Genomic DNA, 27,134 nt, shown 5'->3' with positions numbered 1-27,134 from the left:
AAACACTTTACTCCTATTACCTAATTCCTCAGCAACTTTTTGGTGAAATGCTGTTTCCAGCTGAGGCTGCGGGCACAGAGACTGACCCAAGGGCACACCATTAGTGGAAACAACTAAGGCGGCCACCCCAAGGTCTCCCCTTGGGACCCCAACCTCCAGAGGTCATCCTGAGCCCCACTCATACGCTGGGACTAGAGAGAAAGCAGGGGAAGCCTTCCAGGCAGAGGGCATGGGTCCTGGCACCAGAGGAGGCCTGGCCTGGGCAGGGCCATGTAAGCACTCAGAGGAAGGGGCTGATCTGAGTGATCCTGAGAGGCCACCATGACAGGCACCTGTGTTGGTGAGAGGCTGGAGAGACAAGGGTTTTAGAGAAGAATGGCCCCCATGTTGAATCATAGGAATGAGATTCCAGAGATGCAGAGGTGGGCCAAGGGAAAGGGCCACAAGGAGAAGAGCCTGTGAGGGAAGGGAGGAGTGGGCACAGGACACAGGTGTAGGGCAGCATGCGTGTTTGTATGCCTGTGTGTCCATGTGTGCATGTATTCGTATACATATGCATGTGTGTAGGTGCCATGAGCATACATGCATGTATGTGTACACACGCATGTTTGCCATTGCATGCTTGCATATATGCTTGTGTGTACACGTGTGACACTATGCATGCATATATGCATATGTGCACATGTATGTATGCATGTGTGCCACCATGTGCATGCACACATGTATGCCTGTATACAGGTGGAAGGTATCATGTACATGCACATCATGTGTGCGTGCATGTGTGCCTGTGTGCACATGCATGTGTGTCATGTGCACGCATGTGTGTGCATGCATGCATATATGCATGTGTGTACACACGTATGCACATCATCGTGCGCACATATATGTGCACATATACACGTGCATGTGTCAGCATGTGTGTGCATGTATGTATACACACATGTTGCACACATGTGTGCATGCGTACCTCTGCAGGCGTATTCCATGGTGCAGCAGCTGGAAGAGTGTGCAGAGGAGAAGAGGCAAGCTGTGGAGTGGGGAGCTTCCACGGGGGGCTGAGTGATGCTTGTGCAGCCAAGTGGGGGAGCAGGTGACATGTCAGAGGTCTTGTTTCTGGGGAATCCTGCGGTCCAAGCATCGTCTCTCAAAATCAGAGCTCTCTGGATTTCATTCCACTTGCTTCCTGATACAGACATGCACCAAATAGACTGTAACTTATGTTTCATGTGCTCACGGGTGCTGCTCCATCTGATAGTTCTGGCCCATTTCTTACAGCTGCCATTTGTCACAACGCACACAACCTCTCCAGTCTCCAAATCCCAATACTCTCCCTCCAGCCCACAGCCCTGAGCCTGGCAGGGTGGGAAAAGTCTGTGATCTCAGAACTCTGTAACCCCCTCTTATTTAAGTCACTGGGTATTTGCCGTTCATTTCCCCCTTGCCTCTCCCCATCCTGTGTTTTGTGCTGTGATGCCTGGGGCTGTCCTGGCTGTAGGATTGTGTTGTTCACACACACTGCTGTGATGCTTACCAAGGTTTGTGCTCCCTTAGCTGTGGTGCTCACAAATGTGCTTGCTAGGACTCACTCCAGGGTTTTTTATTGTTTTTGTTTTGTTTTGTTTTGTTTCGTTTTGTTTTTTTTTTTTTTTGTGAGATGGAGGACAACACCCAGTGATGTGTGATGCTCAAGGGTTACTCCTGGCTCTGCATTCAGGAATTACTCCAGGCAGTGCGAGGGAATCATATGCGATGCCGGGAATCAAACCCTGGTCAGTTGGTGAAAAGCAAGTGCTCTCCCCACTGCCTATCACTCCGACTAGCCCTGGGGCTCACACTCTTTGTTTTGTTTTTTTGTTTGTTTGTTTGTTTTTGTTTTTGTTTTTTTGCTTTTTGGGTCACACCCAGCCAAAGCTCAGGGGTTCCTCCTGGCTCTGCACTCAGGAATCACTCCTGGCGGTGCTTGGGGGGTACCATATGGGATGCTGGGAATCGAACCCGGGTGGGCTGCGTGCAAGGCAAATACCCTACCCACTGTACTATTGCTCCAGCCCTGGGGCTCACACTCTTAATGGTGACACACCTCATGGTAGTGGTGCTCACCAGGGGTCACTGCAGCGCTCACACATGCGCTCTAGTCAGAGAGTCATACTTCCTGACTGTGATGCTCACACATTGTTTTAGTGGCAGTGCTCACTCTTGTGATGCTTACACACACCTGAGTGTGGTGGGGCCAGGAATTGCCTCTGGCACCAGGAGCACAGACAGTAGAGCTGCCAGGCTCAAATAGCAGTGTAGATCCCGTGCAGCACATGTGGGACACCAGGGATTTGAACTTGTCACTGTATGTTCAAAAGGAAGTTGCTCTTCAGTCACTGCACTATTCCCCGGCCTGTCATTCCCCCTCACTGAGTTGGTGGCTGTCTTCTCAATCCTGTCCTGAGTCTGGCCACACACAGCTTAAAGTGAAATCATCACCCAGCACAGGGTGAGAAATAGTACAAGTGTTTGACCTCAAAACTTGATCTTGATGCCGCTAAAAAGGGATGTAATTCAGGTGGGGAAAAAAAAACAGCCTTGGAGAGAAGAATTCTCCCTCACTTCCCATTTCCACAATTAATAGCTGATTCTAAATAACCTCTTCCAAGATTCTTCTGAAGATCTTCCACCTCCCGTAGTACTAGCATGTACCTGGCCTTGTGTGAGTGAATGAAGGAATGATAGTGAGTGAAAACAATGGTGCCTGGAAGTACCAGAGAGAGTGAAAGAGTGAGAGAGAGAGAGAGAGAGAGAGAGAGAGAGAGAGAGAGAGAGAGAGAGAGAGAGAAAGAAAGAAAGAAAGAAAGAAAGAAAGAGTTTGCTGCTGTCCTCTCATCCAAGATGGGATCATAATGGACTCCTCTCACAACTCACATTAATTGATCATCAATTCCTGCCATAAGTATTTTCAAACTATCTGCAAGCTCATCTCTCTTCTTCTTGCACACTGTCACCTCAGTTTGTCTCCATAGCAAAAGTCACTTTGCAGATGATGACATTGTCTGTTCTTTTCTTTATCTTTTTTGTGTGTGTGGGAGGAGGAGACTGTCACACCTGGCAATGCTCAGGGGTCACTCTTGGCTCTGCACTCAGGAATTACTGTTGGCAGTGCTTTGGGGTACCATATGGGGTGCTGGGAATTTCTGTTTGCCACAGATTATTTTTCACCTTCTGGTTTATTTTGCTGGACGTGATGTCCTCCAGTTCTATTCAAGTTGCATAAAATTGCGCAATTTCGTATTTTACAACTTCATAGTATATAACATTGTGTCTGCATACCATTTTTATATACTACTTTACCCATTTATCTATCATTAGACATGGGTTATTTCCCTATCCTAACTATTGCGAGAAGTGCTGCAATGAAAATAGTTGTGTGTATATATATATTTTCAAAAATAATGTTTCGTGTATATGTGTTAGAGGGGTAGATGTCAAGAAGTGGAATTTTTTGGATCATATGGAAGCTCTATTATATTGGAGAGGGGGAGAAATTTCCATAGAGGCTGAACCAGATAACATTTCCAGCTATGAAGTTTCCTTTTTCACCACACTCCGCCACACTGGTTGTTCCCAGCCTTTTGATAATGCCCTTATCACTGGTGCCATTTTGATCTGCATTCCCATAAGTGACGATGAACACTCTTTTCTAGGCCTACGGGCTATCCGTTGTCCTCTTCCAGAAAGTTTCTTCTCCCATATTTTGATGGAGTTATTTGGGCATTTTTGCTCTTGAACTTAATGAATGCTTTACATATGTTGACTATTTACCTGATGTATAATACAATACACAACTATTTTCTTCTCTTCAGTAGGGTGTCTTTTCATTCTAGCCTAGTTTCTTTTGCCATCCAAGACCATTTTAGTTTGACATAGTTCCATTTTTTTTCTACTTTTGTCATCTTCGCCAATACAGTTTGAATCATTGACAACTCCTTTGATTCCCATATTATCCTGGTGAGTTCTGCCTATCTTATTTTCCCCAGTGTATTTTATGGATTCTGGCCTAATATCAAGGCCTGTAATCCAGTTTGAATTAACTTTGTGTGTGGTGTGAGATATGAATCCAATTTCAAGTTTTTGCATGTTGCTAACCAGCTTTCCCAGCATCCTTTGTTGAAGAGGATTTCCTTCCTCCACCTCATGCACCCAGCTTCTGTGAGGATGACATTCTCTTTGCTGACAGCCTCGTCTGTCTGGTGATGCATCCTCAACGCACTGAAGGCAGCCTCCTGAGCCCACTGCATTACATTGATGCCCCTCTTAACTCAGGCCCTCAGTCCCTGTCCCCTGCTCAATATGGACCATACATTCATCTCAGCCCATTATGAGTCCCTCATTCCTTGTTCAGGAAACAGACTGTGAAGCCCCATCTCTCGCAGGCCCTAGTTATGCACCCACAGCTGGTAGAATTCCAGGCATAAGATACTTGTTAGCACATCCCCTGAAGATCAAACCAATCAGGGAGGGCTTCTTTGTTGGGGAACAGTTTTTACTCAATGTGCCCAGACACGTTGCACACTGGGTCTGGGCAGACGTGAGGCAAAGGATGATGGGGATGCAGAGAAACCACTTCAGGAGACTGCTGATGGCCACTCACTTTATTGCCAAATCACGATCACGATCGTCCTGTTGTTCGTCGATTGCCTCAAGCAGGCACCAGTAATGTCTCCTTCTTCCTAGCCCTGAGATTTTAAAAGAGCCATATTCAATGCTCTTTCAGGGCTAGGAGAATGAGACCTATCATTGTTACTGGTATCTGGCATATTGAGTACGACACGGGAAGTTTGCCAGACTCTGCCGTGCGGGCAGGATACTTTCGGTAGCCTGCCAAGTTCTCCAAAGGAAAAACAAGATAATAAGATGTCGCGCAGCCGCGAGTGTATTTGCCAAATACACAAGGTATTTGGTGGTCTCAGCTTAAGAGGATGGTCCAATCACATAAAGTTTAGCGTTACTGACCTATCACCTTTCCAACTCTGTTTTGCCGTAGCCCAATCCCAATTAGAGCCAGATAGGAATGCAGTTAGGTGACAATTCTTGGGGGATGAGACTCAACACGGGATACCCGGTGCTTGTAAAATGTGCCCAGACACTCCCTACTGGGTCCCCATGAAGGGACAGGTCTTATCTACTCTGCAGGGACAGATCTCATCTGCTCTGGCGCCTGTTGCCATGCTCCACACTACTTCTCCACCCTCTCACCAGGGCTGTGTGTTTCCCCCACAGAGGCTGTCCCAAGAGAAGCAGACCTCAGACTCCGACAGCCTGGGAATGGGTGACAGCTGTTCCACTCTTGGCCGTGAACATGGTAGGAACTGAAGGGGCTCAAGAGGAATAATAGTGTAGCTGTGGGGGTGATGGGTGTGGGTCTGGGCACAGGCTAGCAGGGCCAGCCCAGCACTCTGGGCCAGGCATGGCATGTGATAGATAGCACTGGAAGGAAGGCAGGGGCAGCTGGACCTGGGACTCAGAGCCCCTCCTTCCTCTCCCTGACAGGCAAAGGGAAGAAGAGCAGCCTGGCAGAGCTGAAGGGCTCCATGAGCAGGGCTGCAGGCCGCAAGATCACCCGCATCATCAGCTTCTCCAAGAAGAAGGGTCTGGCTGATGACCTGCAAACGTCTTCCACCGATGACGAGGTTCCCTGCTGCGGTGGGTGTGGGCATGGGCAGAACTCAGATCCCACAGAGGCTAAGCTAGGAGACCCTTAAGGCTGCAGCTCCCACCTCGTGGCCAGGGCAGAGAGTCCTGGGCTAGTGAAATAGTTCCACTGTCCCAACAAGTAACTTTCTGACTTCTTCCTCGAACCCCTGACAATGAGCACAATGAAAAGCTAGTGAAGCCCCTATTTCTGTATCTGCACCCTGGTCACCCCGCCTCTGGGCCCCAGAGACTCTGATTAGGGGAGTGTCTTACTCTGTGTGTAATACAGGGAAATTTCTGGGAGAAAAAAATTGAAATACTTTTCTTTTTGTTTTTTCCTTCCTTTTTAAAATTTTTTTGACTTTTTGGATCACACCCAGTGATGCTCAGGATTTACTCCTGGCTCTGCACTCAGTAATTACTTCTGGCGGCGCTCTGGGGACCATATGGGATACGGGGATCAAACCTGTGTTGGCCGCATGCAGGGCAAGTGTCCTACCCGCTGTAATATCACTCTGGGCTCTGAAATACTTTTCAGTGCAAATATACCCAGTGTCAGTTAAACATGGTTTGGAAAGTAAAACTTGTTATTCTTGTTCATGGAAATGCAATGTTCCACTAAAATTCAGTCTAGAACAATATTCTACCAATCCTTTAAAAATGGTATAGCAGCTAATATTTTGTAACCAGTGACTGGATATATGATCTGGTCAACATTGCACTTAAATCTGCAATGTGAAGAGAAGATCCCAGCCCAGTGCTTTGTTTGCCCTTTCCTTAATTCTTGACCACAGTAACATGGGTTTGTTCCCACGAGCAGCCACCAGGGGTCAGCAGCACCCGTTAGTTACAGCTTGCATAAAATTGCTGACATTTGAGTTGTGACCTCGTTCATTCATTCTCTCTAGTGGCTCCTGCCTTTTGCATCCAGCTTAGATGCTCTAGAAGGTCATGCCACCTGTAGAACTGTGACTGTTGGTCCAGTTGCACAGGCAGAAAGCCAGCCCCAAGCGAGAGAGACCGGGTCTTCCGAGAGTCTCCTTCCCCCCTAGAGGACAAGGACTGTGTCCCGGGAATAGACCCACAAACTGGCCTTGCAGCTCCCTGTATTGCTCCACAGACTGAACTGAAGGACTCTATGCCCATCGGCTCCCTTCCCAGTGTTAAACAGTAGAATCCAGCTGAGTTGACCTTAGGTCTAATTGATGTTCAGTGATTCTTGAATTGGGCAGCATTCTGTCAAACCAGTAGATAATACCCAAACGCCATACACGGCGTAAGTAAGCACGAGGCCTGGGCTCAGGTGTAGAACACTTGCCTTGCACGGGAGGTCTTGGTTGGCTCCCCAGCACAACAAGAACGACACTCAGAGGCGCTGGGTGGGCGTCCCCGTTTGAGGCTGCCCTTTTTGTGAACCTAGGCTACTTGAACGTGCTGGTGAACCACAGCTGGAAGGAACGCTGGTGCCGTCTGAAGTGCAACACCATGTATTTCCACAAGGACCGCACCGACCTGCGGACCCACGTGAACACCATTGCCCTCCGTGGCTGTGAGGTGGCGCCAGGCTTTGGGCCCAGACACCCATTTGCCTTCCGGATCCTGCGTAACCGGCAGGAGGTTGCTATCCTGGAGGTGAGAAGAGAGGGTGGCTCCTGGTGGTGGAAGTTTTGAGAGGGGCTTACTGGGTGCTAGATGCTGGACCTTGCATGGGCATGACAGGAAGTGAGGGGGAAAAGCAGGAAGCCCCAGCTGGGCCAAGTGCCAAGCAATATTGCCAATTAAAGTACAAGATGCCAACATAGCCATGGATTTCAGGTAAATAACAGAGTGTCTTCTTCTTCTTCTTCTTCCTCTTCCTCTTCCTCTTCTTCCTCTTCTTCCTCTTCTTCTTCCTCCTCTTCCTCCTCTTCTTCCTCCTCTTCTTCCTCTTCTTCTTCCTCTTCCTCCTCTTCCTCTTCTTCCTCTTCTTCCCTTCCTCTTCCTCTTTTTCCTCTTCTTCCTGTTCTTCCTCTTCTTCTTCTTCCTCTTCCTCTTCTTCCTCCTCCTCCTCCTCCTTCTTTCTTCTTCCTTCTTCTTCTTCTTCTTCTTCTTCTGCTTCTGCTTCTGCTTCTGCTTCTGCTTCTGCTTCTTCTTCTTCTTCTTCTTCTTCTTCTGCTTCTTCTTCTTCTTCTTCTTCTTCTTCTTCTTCTTCTTCTGCTGCTGCTGCTGCTGCTGCTGCTGCTGCTGCTGCTGCTGCTGCCACATCCAGCAATGCACAGGGGTTATTCCTGGCTCTGCACTCAGAAATTACTCCTGGTGGTGCTCGGGGGACCATATGGGATGCTGGGAATCGACCATGTGCGAGGCAAACGCCCTACCCGCTGTGCTATCACTCCAGCCCCAACAGGGTGTCTTTTATGTGAGCTTCTTCTCCCGTTGGAACAAGCCTATACTGAAAAATAACCTGTGTGGTGTTTTTCTGAAATTCAACAGAGAATTCTGATTTTTTTTCTTTCTATATATGGTAACCCTAGAACTAAGGTTTATTCTCCCTGATGGAGGTCCTGACCCTGATGGTCCTGTGCAATTCTGGGATCCTTTCTCAAACCACGGCCTGGATGGATAAGTCTCTGCCCTGCACTTGCCCCCCTCCCCTCCCCCAGCACGCAGATACTTAGCACAGTTGTCCCTGTGCTAAGGCGTCCCTGAGCATGGCAAAGGTCACTTCTTAGCACTTCTTCAACTCTTCCTCCTTTTTTTTTCTTGACTCACAGAGATCACCCCGTATGCAGGTGAGATCTTCAACTTTGAGAAGGCAGTGGACATGGCCATGATCCAGACTTTTAGGTTTCTGGGATCCAATATGATATCAGGCACATACTGAGGGCCCAGTAAATGCTTGTTGAGCAAATGGTCAAATGCAAATAAGATGACATCTCACATCCATGCTGCCGTGCCCTGAGCAGCAGCCCACCCCCACCCCAGGCCATGCAGAGCACGCTGACCTTCTCTTCCCCATGTCAATCCATTTACTATTTAATTGAACTTGAAATGTCATCACTGGAGGAATACAGCACAGAAAAGGAAACGGAAGCCAGGGCAGCCAAGTGCTTTGCCCGAGGCTCCCACCATCTGTGGCCTCTTAGTCACATTCTAGAAGCAAAACTCTCAGTTCTTAAATGTCAAGAACTCGCGTCTCTGTGACTCACTTTGATTTCTCATTGTTCAAGATGGCTTGCTCCAGTTATATATACAGAACTCTCTGGCAAAAAGCATACTCCCTTTATTCAAATTTAGCAACTGCGGGGCTGGAGTGATAGTCCAGCGGGTAGGATATTTGCTTTGCACGCGCTGACCTGGGTTTGGTTCCCAGCATCCCATATGGTCCCCTGAGCACCGCCAGGAGGAATTCCTGAGTGCAGAGCCAGGAGTAACCCCTGAGCATCACCAGGTGTGACCCAAAAAGAAAAAAAAATTAGCAACTGCATGTTGATTTTATAGTAATGCTGTTTGAATGAGGACTTACCTAGATACCCGTTAACTAGAAAGTTCTTGGAGATTTCACTGTACATTGTACTATGAAATAATTGCCAATTATTATAAAACATAAAATGATTAGGAAATAGTCATCTCGACTATAAATAAATAAATGCTAATAAAAAACTCCAGGTCTGCCCACATGATTTCATATCCAAATGGCCAGGCAGGCTCTCTGATGCAAGTAAGCCAGCCTGTGTATCTTTAGAGAGGTAGTCAGGGAGGGCCTCCTACAGGGGGTGGCATTTGAGCAGAGACCTGAAGAGAGAGAAAGAGGAATGGATGTATGTTCTAGCTTCTAACTTAGGGCAGGTGGCCAGAGGCGCTGATGGTGCCAATGATGTGAATCTGGCTTGTGCTTCCTCTCCCTCAGGCGAGCTGCTCTGAGGACATGGGCCGCTGGCTGGGGCTGCTGCTGGTGGAGATGGACTCCAAAGTCACGCCCGAGGCCCTGCACTACGACTACGTGGATGTGGAGACCCTGACCAGTATCGTCAGCGCAGGGCGAAACTCTTTCCTGTAAGAGTTGCACCCTGCAGGGGCTGGAGCGATAGCACAGCAGGAAGGGCGTTTGCCTTGCACGCGGACGACCCGGGTTCGATTCTCAGCATCCCATTTGGTCGCCTGAGCACCACAGGAGTGATTCCTGAGTGCATGAGCCAGGAATAACCCCTGAGCATCGCCAGGTGTGACCCAGAAAGAAAAAAAAAAAGAGTTGCACCCTGCAGCCCACAGTGTGGAAGACCAGCCCTGGCACGGGTCCCTCCGGGGGCTCTGAGTCCAGGCCTGAAGCCGGGTGGCATAGGAGGAAGGGCTGGGCAAAACTCTGTCCTCAAGGGAAGGCCAAGGGGAGCCCAGAGACAGGGGCCGTGTGACTGAGTGGAGAACCCACTCTACCCGGTGGCCTGGCTGTACTTTCATGCCACTAAATCTTCATTTCTTCATCCCTTGGGCATCCTCTTGGTACATGGGTTTGGCATTTGAAGAGTCAGGCTCTAGTTCATAGACCATGGTTGAACTATGATCCTGACCAAGATGTTGTTCAGTCATGGTTAGATCATGACCAATGTACTTTTCAGCTTGGATCCTGTTTTCTTAAGGAAGTAAGAGTGAGTGAGGGCAATAGATTTCCTGCATCCTGGGATGTTGGAGGCCCTGCCTATGCAGCCCTTCAGACAGCAAGGGCCAGATGCTGCCCAGTGAGCCAGCTGTTATTAGCTTCCACCCCCATATCAACTCTGGGCTGAAGTTGGCCAGGATGGGACTGTGATATGTGGGATGTCGTCATGGTTACCATCATCACTGTGGTCATCACCAATCCCTTGCTTTCTAGATATGCAAGATCCTGCCAGGATCAGTGGCCTGAGCCCCGCGTCTATGATGATGTTCCTTATGAGAAGATGCAGGTATGATCCCTTGTGGCTGCGAGAGCATGGCACAGGGAGCTTCTTAGCACTCCCTCCAACTCTTCCTCCGTTTTTTTCCTTAACTCACAGAGATCACTTCCACTTTTGTAGCAGCTAGAAAGGGGCTGAGGTACCTCACCAACGAAGGCCCAGGACAAGTTCTCCAGTCATGGGGGTGGGGGGGGTGGAGGAGGAGGTGGCCTGATCTTCTCGTGGCCTCAGAGCCAGGTGAAGACAGGGAGTTGGGCTGCTGAGGAAGTAGACACAGCTGTCAGACACACCCTGCCATGGGCAGTGGCACATGACACTATGTTCTCATCTAGGACTCTTTGCTAGAAAGTTCTCCGACCATCCTTCTGTGTTCACGCTCCATCTCCAGACTCAGATGAGCCAGGTTCTTCTGCAGACTCAGATGAACCAATGTTGAGAAACATAATGGTATTTTTCTTTGTAAACTTCAGAGTGTAGTAAAGACAGCCTTGTACTTGGGGACATGAACAGCAGACTCAGAGCAGCGTCCAGGTTATCTCTGTCGTCAGGGCTCTTTCCTCACCCCTGGTTCTGCACAGAGATGAGGAAGCCTGACAGCACCGCTGCACGGACTCTATCAAATCCTTCATGGCAGGACATCGCACAGCACCTGGGAGGCCCTACACAGAGGCCTGGGCAGGACTGTTGTTGTTGACAGTATCATCATATGTTACCGAATTGGTACTCCACTCAAGGTCTTCTGAGCTTTGATGGGATTTTGAGTTCTTAGAAACACACCATGTACAAATGTGCAGTTGGCTGTATCTCTGCTACTGCTGGTTTATCTCCTCTCTGACTGTGTGTGTGTGTGTGTGTGTGTGTGTGTGTGTGTGTGTGCTCGTGTGTATTTGTATGTGTGTTCCCAGGGATTGACCCAGAGCTCACACACATGTGAGCATATGCACTGTCATTGAACTTTATCCATGTTCAAAGATTTCTTTCCTTTTTCTTTTCCCAAGTTTTTCTATATTTTCTCCCTTTCCTTTCCTTTATTGTTTTTTTTGTTTGTTTTTTTGCTTTTTGGGTGGAGTGATAGCACAGTGGTAGGGCATTTGCCTTGCACACAGCCAGCCCAGCCGAGCTGAGTTCAATTCCTCCACCCCACTCAGAGAGCCTGGTAAGCTACTGAGACTATCTCTCCCGCACAGCAAAGCCTGGCAAGCTACCCGTGACATATTCGATATGCCAAACACAGTAACAACAAGTCTCAAAATGGAGACTTTACTGGGCCCGCTTGAGCAAATCGATGAACAACGGGAGGACAGTGCTTGCTTTTTGGGTCACACCTGGCAATGCACAGGGATTACTCCTGGCTCTGCACTCAGGAGTTACTCCTGGCAGTGCTCAGGGGACCATATGGCATATGGGATGCTGGGGATCGAACCAGGGTCGGCCGCATGCAAGGCAAACGCCCTACCTGATGTGCTATCTCTCCAGCCCCCTCCTTTATTGTTTCTACAGTGACTGGGGGATACACACTTTCCAGTGGTAGTAGGGATTCCAAATGGCAGTGCCACTGAAATAACAATTGACAGTGGGACAGGCCACTGCTGAGTGACACCTGTCCCCAACTTAGACCCTCGTGGCTCATTGTTTGTTTTAGGGCCACTCCCAGCAGTGCTCAGGTCTTACTCCAGGCTCTATGCTCAGGGAGCACTCCTGGCAGGGCTCAGGGGACCATCTGGGTTCCCAGGGATGGAACTAAGGTGGGTCGCATGCAAGGCAAGTGTCCTACCTGTTGTACTATCATTCTGACCCCATCTTGGTTCATTTTTAACTGGAATACATATATTAGAATTCAGAAGATGTGATGTCTACATCCAAGTGACCTGAGGACTAGATAGTGTGAGGAATCTGATAGGCTACCATATTCTCTGAGTCTTCTCGCTGTCCTCTCAGAAGGTTCACCTCACAGTACAGCCGGAGGAGGCAATGAGCCCTTGCTTCTGACAGTGATTGGTTCTGTGGGGACAGTGGTTTAGACATGACAGACCAAGAGCAGGCCTCGGCCTTCCCCCATGTTGGTGAGGCGGAGACGACACGAGTGACCTCCCTCCTTCCTCCAGGATGAGGAGCCGCGGCCGACGGGGGCCCAGGTGAAGCGGCATGCGTCCTCATGCAGTGAGAAGGCTCATCGCGTGGACCCGCAGGTCAAAGTCAAGCGCCATGCCTCCAGTGAGTTCTGGGGCTGCGGGGTGGTGTACGGGCTATCTCAAAATAAAATTCCTCCAGAGACCAGACTGGTGAATAAAAGCGTGAAATGGGGTGTGAGGAAGCACTCTACAATAAGAAAAAATGACCCAAGAGCATAATGAAGGGCAGGTAGCATGTGGTTCGGAAAGGAAAGGACCCGGCATGAAGTGGGGTCTGCAGGAACCTGGAATGCTCAAGCCCTGACCTGGGGCCACCATTTGGCCCATCCAGGCAGCAGTGCTCAGAAGAAAGAACACAAGCTTAGATATTAAGTGAAACTGACTTTTTTTCTTTGATTTAATTTATTTATTTGGTTTGGGGGCTACACCCAGTGATACTCAGGGCTTATTCCTGGCTCTGTGCTCAGGGATCACTTCTAGCAGGCTTGGGGACCATATGTGGTGCCAGGGATCAAGCCCGAGTCAGCTACATGCAAAGCCAACACCATACCCAATGTATTATCTCTCTGACCTACGGTCAGTTTTATATCGGCAACTAATTTTTCTAAATGTTAACAGTAAATAACATCAAGTATATCTGTGTGCATGTATCTTGTAATTAGGAGCACTGACCCCTACACAATGGATAATATGCATATAATGGTGACCACCCCCCAAAACTTGACTACAGTGATGCTTTGGTGGCCCCTGGGGATTAGTCTCAGGACCCCCAGCCAGTCTACGTCCTACAAATGCTAAGGTCCCTTATAGCAAATCTCCTTACCCACAGTCTTCTTATCCAGTATCTGTGGTTGCTGGATCCAAGAATGTGGAATTGATGATGATAAGGATAGAACAATGCAGTTCAAATCTGGGATTTCTGAGGGACAACTATGAGTGTGTGTGTGTGTGTGTGTGTGTGTGTGTGTGTGTGTGTTATTTTTAAGCTGTGTTGATCCACAGGCTAACAGTTGATCACCTCTGGTTGGGGATAGTAAGTAGAGAACTGAAGTCCATGAAAGGTGAGCTCATCTCTGCCCCAGTCTGAGCTCCTCCTCACACCCCACAGGGACTGGGTGGATCACCTGATCGAAACACTTAGTAATGACTAAGTAGGCAGAACAACTCTAAGGCAAGGTCTATTTGATTTCCAGCAATAATATTTACTTCTGTGTGATTTAATGTTATGAGCAAGCCAGCATCCTGTAGCTCCAGAAGTCTTTGATTCAGTTTTTTTTTTCATTTTTTATAATTTTATTTATCGAATCACTGTGAAAGCAGTTACAAAGCTTTCTGGTTTAAGTCTTGGTCATAAAATGGAACACCCTTACCTTCACCAGTGCCCATTCTCCACCACCCAAAACCCCAGTATACCCCCATCCCACACCCTCCCCCTACCTGTGGGGCAGATGATTTCCACATTACTCTCTCTCTACTTTGATCTCATTCAATATTTTGACACCAGACCCACCATTATTATTTGGGATTTTACCCCAACACTCAGATCTGGTGAAAAGGTAAGAGTAGACAATATTTTTTTTTATTGCTGGTTAAGAATAACATATGATGTTGCGTGGCTGCAGTAGTGGCCACGCGATTTTAAAATTCCAAAATTTTAACACTTAAATCTGGAGGGATTTCTGCCAAAACCTGCTGGGCTCCAAGATTTTTTTCTGAATCTCTGGGATCATGGCTGTTAAGCAGCTTGATCAGGAGCCAGAAAGGCGGTTCATGGGTGGCAACTCTGGGTCTCGTTGGGACGGGGGAAAAAAGGGCCGGCTCCACCCCCATCCCGTGAGGCCCCACATGTCTCGTCACTGCGGGCCCAAACCTAACTGTCCAGTGGCCTCTGGAGGATGGTGGCCACTGGGCCGCCAGGGGGAACAGGCCAAGGCATGAAACCTATTCCCACCTGGGTTGGCCCAGCACCGGTAACCTACTTCAGGGACCGGATGCATTTCTGCCAAAAGCCGCTGGGTTTGAGATTTGTTTCTGAGTTTCTGGGATCATGGTCATTCAGGGTCAGTTAGATCAGGAACCAGAGAGGCCATGCCTCCAATTACATAGCTGAGCCTGGGGTGGTTTGTGGGTGTGTTTCCCACATACCTAACTTTTGGCTGTTTACTTTCTTGGTAAACTTTGCCCCAAGTTTTAGGGATCTGGCCAAAGGCACAGCAGCAATTTTAGGGTATCTGGAAGTCTGAAGCGCCATCAGGCTGCTGATGCACTCGCCTCACTGGTACAGATTGACCTGCTGGCAGCACCATACCCCCTGATTCAAATCTTATAGAACAGCCTGGTTTATAAGATGTAGGAAATATAAGCCACTCTAGAGTGAGCCCACTGGACCTCCTTGTCCCCTAGCACTGTGACAGCACAGACTGTGGGCAGGATGGCTGGGAACTATAGCACAAGTTCAGCGACACTATTCAGATGAAGAAATTAAGGACTATCAAAGGGTAGTAGCCAAGATTATGGTAATCACATAGTGCTATGCAATAAATTACCCAAGAGTTAATAGACCAAAAAGCATGTGTGTGTGTGTGGCGTGTGTGTATGTGTATGTGTGTGTGTGTGTGTGTGTGTGTATGTATGTGTGTGAGTGTGTGTTGGTTTCTCTGGGCCAGGAATCCTGGAACTGTTTAGTTACGGAGGTTCTGGTTGGGGGTCTGTTGTGAGCCAGAGTGAGCAGGTCACCCACACTCGTAAATCAGGGCACTGGACACTGGTGAGAGTGTGGCCTCAGTCTCTGGACATAGGGAGCTCTCCAGTTCTCTCCTTGTCCTTACAAAATAACCAAAAGCTGGGCGCAATGCAAGACTCCCAATTATCAGTTAATAATGGAAATTGCTCCCCCTAGATCAAGGGACTTGGTAAAAAGTGACCGGACAGGAGCCACCATGCTTTGGTCATCTCACTTTGTAACATCATTTCTTCCCTTCCTAATGGCATGCAGCTCAGCCCTCTCTGATGTGGAAGGAGAATACAAAAGTCCATGCATACCCGAGAGCACAATTCACAGAGGTTGCGTGGGCTGCTGTGGAAGATAGTGCGTGGAAAGTGCCACAGACCAGCTCCTCAGCAAAGCAATCATAGCTGGTGAAAATTACTAACCCAATCATTTGGAAATTGTCCAAGTGGCACTTGAAAATTTTAAATGAAAATTCTGAATAAAAATTCTAAAAAGTGTACTAGATCTCAGTGAAAGGCATGAGGTTTGTGGCATTTAAATCACAACCCACTCCTTTACCCTTCCCCCAGCCTCGGGTGTGTAGCAAGAGTCTCCTTCCTAGGCTGAGTGGACAAGAAACAGGGCCTCCCTTCCCACAAGCTCCTAGTCAAAAGTTGCAGCATCTCCCAGGTAAGGGCAGGTCAAGCATTTCTCCTCACACCAGCTCCACAGAGTGGAAGCTAAGCTGCAGTTGAGTGCAGTTGAGAGGCAGGGATTTCTGTTTTGCTCAGCCCCAGTTCATAGGGGGAGAGGCTCTATCCAGGCCAAGAACAGCATTCTGGGAGAGGTAAACCCAGAAGATCATTCTGGGTAGTGCTCAAGGGGACTGTGTGATGCTCTGACTCTCTGGCACGTTTGTTCTTTTATTATTATTATTATTGCTGAAGAGGGGGCTGGAGAGATAGCATAGCGGGTAGGGTGTTTGCCTTGCAGGTGGCCGACCCGGGTTGGATTCCTCCATCGTTCTCCGAGAGCCTGGCAAGCTACCGAGAAGATCTCGCCTACATGGCAAAGCCTGGCAGGCTCCACGTGGTGTATTCGATATGCCAAAAACAGTAACAAGTCTCACAATGGAGACGTTACTGGTGCCCACTCAAGCAAATTGATGAACAATGGGAGGACAGTGCTTCAGTCCTATTGCTGAAGAGGATGTGGAGAAAGGGAATCCTTGCACACTATTGATGGGAATGTAAATTGGTGCAACCATATGGAAAGCCAGATATTCCTCAAGAAATCAAAAATAGAAATTCTGGGGCTGGAGAGATAGTTCAGGTACTAGCCACGCGTGTGACCAAACCTGGTTCAGTTCCCAGCACTACATGGTCCTTGAACACTGCTAGGTCTGGCCCCAAATCGTCACGGTCACGGTCCTCCCATTATTCATCAATTTGCTCGAGTGGGCCCAGTAACGTCTCCATCGTGAGACTTGTTGTTACTGTGTTTGGCATATTGAATATGTCACGGGTAGCTTGCCAGCTTTGCAGTGCGGGCAAGATACTCTTGGTAACTTGCCGAGCTCTCTGAGAGGGGCGGAGGAATCGAACCCCGCTTGGTCGGACTGGCTGCGCGCAAGGCAAACGCCCTCCTGCTGTGCTATTGCTCCAGCCCAGCCCAGCCCCAAACCATAAATAAACAAATAAATAAAATCAGAAATTCCACAGTGATTCAATAAAAAGAAAAAAATTAATTAGAAATTCCAGGTGACCCAGTTTTCTCACTGTTAGGAATTTATACAAAAACACTTTATTTAGGCCCCTGTTTATTGCAGCATTATTCATTATAACCAAAAGCTGGCACAACCAAAGTACTCATAAACAGATGACTAGATAAAAAGTAGTAATGCAGACACATTGAAGTACCAATCAGGTCTGAAAAAATAAAATAAAATTTCTGCCATTTACAGTAATATGGATAAAACTAGAAGATATTGATGTGTATTAAAATAAGCTGAATGGAGAAAGACAAAGGCAAGGATCAAAGGGCTTATTTGTATGTGGTACATGTGAAAAAATGAACTAAATAAAACAGAAATAGACTTTCAGACTCTAAGACCAAAATCAGTGGGACCGTGCAGATGACTGAAGGGGTGGCGCTCATCCTTTGCACGTGAGAGCCCCACTTCAGTCCCTGGCACCACATGAAAGAGAGGTAGGAAACTACAACTGGGGCTGCGGAAGCAGAAAAACACCACCATTCTCCTTTGCCCGATGTCATTCAGCTAAGGAGGGCGAAGAAAACACAAACCTTGGTCAGCCGGCTTGCAACGCCTGTTCCTAAACCCTGTGCTCTCCTCCCTGCCCCTCCCCCCGTCCAGCTCTCCCCCTTCTTTGCTCCTTTCTTCCCCCACCCCTCCCTTCAAGGATTCACACTAACTATATCCAGGAATGTAGCACTGTAGCACTGTCCTCCTGTTATTCATCGATTTGCTCCAGCGGGCACCAATAACGTCTCCATTGTGAGACTTGTTGTTACTGTTTTTGGCATATGGAATACGTCACGGGGAGCTTGCCAGGCTCTGCCTTGCGGGCGAGATACTCTGGCTTGCTGGGCTCTCCGAGAAGGGACAGAGGAATCAAACCCGGCTACATGCAAGGCAAACACCCTACCCACTGTGCTATCGCTCCAGCCCATCCAGGGATGTAGACCTAAATATTCCATTTCATTGATGGAGAGATGGAAGCCCAGAAAGACACTGCGCCACCAAGAGCTTGGACCAGAGGTCAGAACGGACAGCCTTTTTCTACCTCTCATCTCTGCAGGTGCCAATCAGTACAAGTACGGTAAAAACCGTGCTGAGGAGGATGCCCGGAGGTACCTGGTAGAAAAAGAGAAGCTGGAGAAAGAGAAAGAGACTCTCCGCACAGAGCTGACGGCACTGCGGCTGGAGAAGAGGGAGGTGAAGGAAGCCATCCGAAGCAACCCAGGTAGGGTGGGCGTGGCCACACTCTCCCGAAACTGCTGCACTGGTCTCCAGGTTTCCCCATCACCAGCCCTCCTGTGGGAATGAAGTGCCATCGACTTAATAACTGCTTTTAGATTTGGAGATGGCCAAAGGTGTGTATACTAGATGTAGCGAAATGTAATGATTTTAGATATGTTAACATGGGGGAAACTGTGCCTTAGAATCAAGTTGATTAGAGACATCAGTTCAAAGTATCACAGGAACTCACTGATTCACAAATAGGTTGCAGAGCACACAAATCTGTGACACATTGGTCTGAATTCTAGGCGTGAGGGGTGTAATACCTGACTGAAAAGTATCTCTTTTGAAATCCAGGGCCATGACCTCTGCAGGCTCTGCTAGTTCGAACTCTTCTGCACCCACTTTCTGCCATATTTCTTTTGAATTATTCCTATAGCTAGTTTGGTACATATGGGGGAGGGTGTTTCTTCACATCCCGGGGGGAACAAAGGTCCTATACTTAGAGGATATTGCCCAGATCACATAGCCCCATGAATATCTCAGAGCCTATAAAATCTCTTTCAAAGGAAAAAAAAACACAGAATTTGAAGAGATAGGACAGCAGATAAAGCACTGTCTTGCATGCAGCAGATCTCGTTTTGATTCCCAGTACCCCATACTGTCTCCAGAGCCCTGCCAGGAGTGATCTCTGAACACAGAGAAAGTAGTAAGCCTTGAGCACTGCTAGATATGGTCCCAAAACAAAAATTTAAACACCCTGGTTCACAATGTTGCAAATAATTTTCAGAGTTTATGTGACTGGAGTCCTTCCATAGAGTTGCTTGGAAATCTATTAACCTCTGATCAGAATTCTTGTGTAAAGGAATGAACTTGAGGGGTCAGAGAGATAGAACAAAGGGTACGGTATTTGCTTTATATGCAGCTGACCCAGGTTCAATCCCCATCCGAATCCCTGAGCCCACCAGGAGTGATCTCTGAGGAGTAAGTCCTGAGCACCACAGGTATGACTCAAAAACAAACAAACAAACAAATACCCAAACAAAAAAAGGAATCAACCTGCTGACAGGCATAGAACCAGAACCAAAGCGCCATAAACTCAAGAAGGCAGCTTGGTTTCAATAGAAAGAAAACTTTATAGGGGAAAAGGCAGCTCAGATAGAGAAGGGAACACCATATAAAGGGTGTTGGGAGGATCCGCCCAAGATGGGAGAAGCATGCTGAAAGTAGACTATAGACCGAACATGATTCCCACTCAATGCCTCTTTTGCAAACCACGGCACCCAAAAGGAGAGAGAGAACAAAAGGGAATGCCCTGCCACAAAGGCGGGGGGGGGGGGGGGAGTTAAGGAGTGGGAGGGATACTGGGATCCGTGGTGGTGGAAAATGGGCACTGGTGGATGAATGGGTACTTGATCATTGTATAATTGAAACCCAAGCACAAAATTTTCTAAGTCTACAACTGTACTTCATGGTGTTTCACTAATAAAAAATTTAAAAACAAAAGAAAGAAAGAAAGAAAGAAAGAAAGAAAGAAAGAAAGAAAGAAAACTTTATAAGAAGACTCAGAACCATGGCTTAGAAAAGGCTGACTGTTCTTGTTTTGGTCAACTTCTTTTCTATAGCACATCACTTTATAAAATTATTATAGTTGTTGTACTGTCTCTCCTTCCATCCCCCACTCTGTCACATACACATGTCTGTGCGCCCAGCTCTGTAAGAGCTAGTTTCTTTGCCTATATTGTTTCCTACTGTATCCCAAAGAGACCCAGCGCAGTGCCTGGTACGAACTAGGCATTCAGTAAATATTGAATGAATGAATAATCAATGAACAAATGAATGAATGAAAAGAATGACCTACTCTTGGCTTAACTGGCTGAAGTGCATGCTTTCATGCAGGAAACCTGGTTTAATTCCTAAACTTCATGGTCCCCCAACACCTCCAGGAATAACCCCCAAACACTGAGCTTGGAATAATCCCCAAGCACCATCAGGTATGGCTGAATAAATAAATATATATATATATGTGTGTGTGTGTGTGTGTGTGTTTATATATGTATATATACACACATATATGTATTGCCATACATATATATATATATATATATATATATATATATATTGCCACCGTTGCCTTCAGTATAGCCTTGCTTTGGGCAAAGAATGGAATTTTTAGACCTAACACCATACAGCTCTTGGCACAGAGAAAATTCATACTGAAAGCAAAACCCTGTGTTATTACTCAGTTACATGAGAGATCAAAGTCAGATTGGCTTATTAAATGAAAGGAGAAAATCATTACTAGACAAACAGTGATTAAGCCCCACCAGCCTTGACCCTCCTAGACCCCAGATGCTCCAGGCCTAACTCAGCTATTTCTCCCCCATGTGTTTGGACCCAGGAGAAAAACAGTTGGCTCTCGAAGAGACCCTGGCCACCCTCGAAGCCCAGTGTCGGGCAAAGGAGGAACGACGGATTGACCTGGAGCTGCGGCTGGTGGCCGTGAAGGAGCGCTTGCAGCAGTCCCTGGCAGGGGGCCCAGCCCTGGGGCTCTCCGTGGGCAGCAAGAACAAGAGTGGGGTGAGTCCATTCCCTCCCCTCCCGCTCCTGCCACCCCTCACATTTTTCTTTAACCTTTCCACTCACGGTACCTTTTGTTGGGATGGTCACACATGGCAGTGCTCAGGGATTACTCCTGAATCTGCACTCAGGGATCACTCCTGGTGGTGCTCGGGGGACTATCTGGAGTGCTGGGGATCGAACCCGGGTCGGCTGCATGCTAGGCAAGTGCCCTACCCGCTGTACAATCTCTGACCCCTTATAGCCCCTTTTTTGCCCAATTAAGTTGCATGACACTGCATGCGGTGCTGTCCTGTGCCATGGGTCTGTGGGTTCTGCCTTCTCTCTACCACTTGTCAAGCCATGGTCCTTCTCAGGAGTCTAGATCCAGGAGATGCAGTAGTGAGAAAGAGCCAATATTCCTTTTCTTGGAGCCACACACTGCTTGCCTGCCTTGCTTCCTGCAGTCCTTCTGCTCACTGGTAGTTTTAGGGCTCTCCAGCCGTGTTGTCTTAGGACTCAGACCCCCACACTTGCCGTGTTAGACTCCCCTCGCAGCAGCCTCACGGCCCTCCTGAGCTCCTGACTCACCCCAGCGGGCAGCCACTCTCCAGTGGTACCTGAGCCCTAGTTAGTCTTAGAGCTTCTAGCTGGCTTTCGAGCTGCACCGCTGGCAGCCCCCTAATCTCTCCTACTCTGCCGCCTTCTGTCTCCCCCCCCCTCCCACCTTCACCCCTCTCTCTCTCTTTCATCTTCTCTCTCTTCCCCTATCACTTCCACCTTTATCCTTCTTTCCCTCTTTTCCACCTTCTCTCTCTCCCTGTCTCTCTCCCACCCTCACTCCTCTCTCCCTCTTTTCATCTTCTTTCTCTCTCCCTCCCTCTTTCCCACTGCCTCCCACCTTCTTTCTCCCACCTTCACCCCTCTCTCTCCCAAGTGCTCTATACTTTCTCCCTCTCATGCTCTTTCTCCCACCGTCTCCCTATCCCTCTCTTTCCCTCTTCCGCCTTTTCTCCCTCTCTCCACCCTCTCACCCCCCTCTCCCATTCTCTCCTTTTTCCCATCCTCTCCTTCTCTCTCTTCCTCCCACTTCTCTCCCACCCACCTTTTCTCCTACCCTTTCTCTCTCTCCCTCCCTTTCTCCCTTTCTCCTTCTCTCCCTTTCTCTCCCCTTCTGCATTCCCCCCTCCCCCCCCCCACACACCAGGATAGCCCCTACATCTTCCTTGGGCTCTCTTGGCTCATCTCAGCAGCCAGGGCAGCACTCCTTAGCTAACTGCACCCCTCTAGCTTGCTCACTCATGGAGCCCATTCTTGCTGCAGTCTCAGCTACCCCATTCCCAGGGAATAGGACAAAGTCAGCAAACTGCCAGCATCTTCCTGCACACCTGTGGGGTAGGCACATCCACCCCACAAGTAAGTACCCAAGGTCTTGCCCAAAGCTCCCTCTGTGTTCCTGGCTCCTGTGCCCAAGGTTTTGCTACTGTGCCTGAGTCAGAGATTCATTCCCATCCCGGGCCCCCCAATGTACCCCTAGATATACAGCCCCTTGCAGGCCAAAGGCCTCACTCTCCTTCACTGGGGAGAAATACCTAATAATTTTGCCATAAGCCCCACACTGGTGTATAAAATAGCTATACGATCAAACATTTACTGATAATTGTGTTACTGTCCTGTCACTGTCCTCCCGTTGTTCATCAATTTACTCGAGCGGGCCCAGTAATGTCTCCATTGGAGACTTTTGTTGTTACTGTGTTTGGCATATCGAATACGTCACGGGGAGCTTGCCAGGCTCTGCCGATAATTGTGTAATCCAAAATAAATAAGAGGGTGCATTGGTGGTGTGGTCTCGCCCGCCACATGCGTTCGGTGGCCTTGAGCCATTTCCCCCACCCCAGCCTGCAGCCACTGCCAGTGAAGGAGAGAACAGGGCTGCCAGGCTTGTTGGCAATCAGTTGCCGTTTATTCCATTCTCCACGCCCCCCCCACCCCGTGCCTGTTCCAATCTCACCGAGCTCCCCATTCCAGTTTCACACTGCCCCTCATTCCCATCTCCTCCTGTCCCCCATGCTAGTCTCTCGTCTTGCCCAACCTCCAAGCATTGGGGGTAGCAGCTACACCCATGTCCAGTAGTGCAGTCAACATATGAAAACTCTTCCTTCCAATCATCTGCAGCCAAGAGATCCGCTCAAGAGCAGAATACCACCTAGGGGTATTCTTTCCTTAGTCCATTTACCATGTAAACGTTCATCTTAATTCTACTTCTTGATATTAGCCGTTTTGTATGGAAACAGTAAGAGATATATTAAGCTTATAGGGTGGCTCTCCTGGGGGCATCTTGCTATATATCTCAGACTACAGTGCTCAGGGTAGATTAGTCTTTACTAACCCTAAGTATGGTCCTTATCCAGTTGTTACTCTTTGGATTATGACAGAATTTGTCCATGACACTTGAGCCCGTGTTGATGCCAGTGTAGCTCATAGCTTGCCCTGGGTCCATCCAGTCTTTCATCGGGACCCTACTTTTGGGGTGCTAGGAATGAAGGGCAACTTAAAACTTTAAAGCAATTTAAAGGCATAAATGGAAAAAACAGATGCTCAGGAGTGAATATTATTAGGAGTCAATTAACTTCCAAGTTACAAAAGCATAGCATTAACTGTCTTCCTGTGTCTATACAAAAAGGACTTTGCTCTGAGGTAAACTGCAAAAGGACATGAGGGAAGGAGAAAAGCAGTATTGCACTTACAAATCAACAGTCTGATTTGGGGATAAAGGTGATTCACCGGTTGGGGAAGAAGAACACAGAGAAGAGGTTAAAGATAAACACACAGGGGGGCTGGAGCAATAACACAGAGGGTAGGGCGTTTGCCTTGCACGCAGCCGACCTAGGTTCTATTCCCAGCATCCTATAAGGTCCTCCGAGCGCTGCCAGGAGTAATTCCTGAGTGCATGAACCAGGAGTAACTCCTGTGCATCTCTGGGTGTGACCCAAAAAGCAAAAAAAAAAAAAAAAAAAAAAGATAAACACACAGGAATGGGAGTGCCTCGGGAGCACTATGATGGGTGTAACCTCATAAACCTAAGCTCCCTGCTACCAGGGAAAAAATGACAAACCAATGTCATCTTACAGATAATGAATAAGATTTATTTTATTTTAAAACAAATTCTTCATGATCCCACATTCAATCGCATGCCACCACGTGGGACGATGCCCACCAAAGTTTAAGGAACTTGGCTACAGTGTTGAATGATTTGCTCAAGCTAAGTGGGAAACGGGATTCCAAACCTAGCAAGCCTTAATTCTGAAGCTCTCTTTGATGTTTTAGCCACCAGGACACGTGCCCTCTCCTAGTCCTCATGTAGCAGATCCTGTCCTTAGGGCTTTGTATCCATTCTCTCCAAGGTTCCCTGTACCCTGCAAGGCAGATACTCTTACCCTGAATGGGACTTCCTCAGAGAATTCAGCCTGCCTTGGTAAACATCAGTATCTCAACCTCAGCACTAGTGACATTCGGGATCAGTAACTCTTAAAGGGGCTGTTGTGTGCTTTGTAAGATGTTTAAGAACATCCTTAGCCTCTGCCCACTAGATTCCAATAGCTTCACTCCCCATATGTCAACCAAAATGCCCCCAGAAACTGCCAAATGCCTCCTTCATGGGAAGAATCACTTCTATTTGGAAATCACTAGCCTTAATTACCAAGAGTTTTATCTGTTATTCTTCATAGTACTTAACCACAATTTTAATGTATGTTTTTATATATGTGTGTGTTTATAAACATATGTAATATCTGTCTTCCCAACTCTTGTATTTTTTTTCAAGAATTGGACTATGTATTTCATCACAACCCTTGTCTTTAGTGTATGACAAATAGGAAGAGTGCAGTGAATGTCTGCTACATATATTTAGAGACACTGTCACTGTCACTGTCCTCCCGTTGTTCATCAATTTGCTCGAGCGGGCCCAGTAACGTCTCCATTGTGACAATTGTTACTGTGTTTGGCATACTGAAATACATTACGGGTAGCTTGCGAGGCTTTGCCTTGCGGGTGAGATACTCTGGGTAGCTTTCCGGACTCTCCGAGAGGGGCGGAGAGACAAGGTGATTGAAATTCAGAGAGATTAAATAACTGATTTGGTCAGTGTGAGCTCGGTATTGGGAACTGTATTGCTCTTGGCCATTGAATCTGAGCAGACCACACCCATGACTCTGAAGCTAGGATTGTTTCTTCTGCCCCTACACTCTGTGAGGTATTTCCAACACAGTCTACAGACCAGGAGGTGGAGGAGCTACAAACAGTTCCCTCACCTCGGCTACTTCCTCTGCCAAGAGGCCCAGAAGTTCACATTTCAGAGGACTTTCCCCTTCACTTGGAGATGAAAAGATAACTTCTCTAAATTCCCTGCAGGGCTAGGTACTGCAGGTGAGATTTTTTTTTTTTTTTGAAGTTTGTGATCTAACTTTATTGAATAGATTTTTCATTGGTTTTCAATCCTTTTTTTTTTTTTTGGCTTTGTAGATTTTAAGCAATTACCTGCGTTTAAAGCAATTACCTGGGTTTGTTTTTGGTCACAGTCCGTCCCCCTCCCCCCCAACGGAGATGGTGATTTGAATCTAAAGAGTCACTTAATCACTTAACTTAATCACTTAACTTCCCCTTAGTTGTCAAGCAAATCGACAGTAATGTCTCCATTTGTCCCTGTCACGTGCTAGTGTAGCCCAATGGCATCTGTTCGCTCTGGGAACATGAAGAGCCTCAAACCGATCATTCATGATCTTGATGAAGAAGTCTGACCATCTGGTAGGTGGGCGGCCACGCGGTCTTTTGACATCCCGTGGAATCCAATCAGTAACAGCTCTAGTCCAGCGCTCATCTTTAAATTTCATTATGTGACCAGCCCATCTGATTTTTGACACCTTGGCAAACGAGAAAGGGTCCCTGATTCTTGATCGTAGACAGATGTCGGAACTCCGGATTCTTTCTCTCATTTGAGTGAAACGTGATATTCCAAGTATAGCTCTTTCAGTTCCTCTTTGGGAGACCCGAATAGCCTTCTCATCCTGTTTACGTAGGCCCCAGGTCTCTGAGGCATATGTTAATGCAGGAAGAACAGTGGAATCAAAGAGATGTGCCCGGTGCTGGAGGTTCTTCGTCCTCTTAGCTATTTCTTTGACATTCTTGAAGGCGTTCCAAGCCGCTCTCTTCCTCCTGCGCAGCTCGGGTGCCAGGTCATTTGTCCTGTTGACTTCTCGACCTAGGTACACATAGCTGTTGCATTCGGAGATGGTCGTTCTGTTGAGAGTGAATGGGGCATCAGGAACGAGGCTGTTTCTCATAAACATTGTCTTCATAAGATTCAGCTGTAGTCCTACCTCTCCACACTCACGGTCAAAGTCGGCCAGCATTTGTGCCGCTTGGCTGATGTTTGGCGTTATTAAAACAATGTCATCAGCAAAGTGGAGGTGGTGTAGTTGCCGACCATCTATCTTCACTCCCATTCCTTCCCATTCCAGTTGTCGCATGATGTTCTCGAGGGTGGCACTGAAGAGTTTCGGTGAAATGGTATCACCCTGCCAAACCCCTCTCCTGACATCAACAATCACTTCTTTGTAGAATGGTGAGATCCTGGTAGTGAATCCGCAATACAGCTCACGGAGGATCTCTAAAGAGAGCACACAGGAATCCATGTGATAAATGGAAAATGCATAAATTTATTAAGGGTACCCTGCACTGAGGGTCTCATCACCAAGGTGGTCAACAGGTCCTTGTTCAGAGAGAAGGTCACATCCACTAAATGACCAGAAGCATATCAGGCACTCTTTTGTTCTTTCAAAATTAAGGACTTTGATTTCAGGAATAAGTGAGTGTTTCACAAATACATGCTGATTTCTTTCCCAGAAGAGGGTCACATGGATCATGACATCTACAATGGCACAACCCACAAGAAAAATGGAATCAGTCCTGCACACAGAGGAGAGGAGAGGAATGGGACTGTCAAGGTTAAATCCTGGTTGTCTCACTCCTCATTTCCATGACTCTAAGCATAGCTTGACCTTCCCATTTTCCTTATCTGGAAGTTAGGATGACTAATAATAGTACATACCCCATAGGCTGGGAAAGACTAGATAAGCTAATCTATACAGTACCTGCTATCCATC

The 27,134-nt window shown here is 47.7% G+C and overlaps 1 protein-coding gene across 1 annotated transcript in view; it reads left to right on the top strand.

The window, feature by feature from the left end:
• Positions 1–27,134, top strand: part of AFAP1L1 (actin filament associated protein 1 like 1) — a 78,141-nt gene that overhangs the window by 47,834 nt on the left and 3,173 nt on the right. The window contains exons 10-17 of the mRNA XM_056124468.1: positions 5,266–5,347; positions 5,536–5,688; positions 7,100–7,311; positions 9,569–9,714; positions 10,529–10,601; positions 12,698–12,806; positions 18,254–18,418; positions 20,816–20,994. Coding sequence (XP_055980443.1) covers positions 5,266–5,347; positions 5,536–5,688; positions 7,100–7,311; positions 9,569–9,714; positions 10,529–10,601; positions 12,698–12,806; positions 18,254–18,418; positions 20,816–20,994 — 1,119 coding nt within the window. The remainder of the gene's footprint in view (positions 1–5,265; positions 5,348–5,535; positions 5,689–7,099; positions 7,312–9,568; positions 9,715–10,528; positions 10,602–12,697; positions 12,807–18,253; positions 18,419–20,815; positions 20,995–27,134) is intronic.

The sequence above is a fragment of the Sorex fumeus genome, unplaced genomic scaffold (genome assembly GCF_029834395.1).
Source record: "Sorex fumeus unplaced genomic scaffold, SorFum_2.1 ptg000051l, whole genome shotgun sequence".
NCBI classification, from domain to species: Eukaryota; Metazoa; Chordata; class Mammalia; order Eulipotyphla; family Soricidae; genus Sorex; species Sorex fumeus.
Note: the sequence above shows the minus strand (reverse complement) of the source record. Positions and strands in the feature narration are given on the sequence as shown.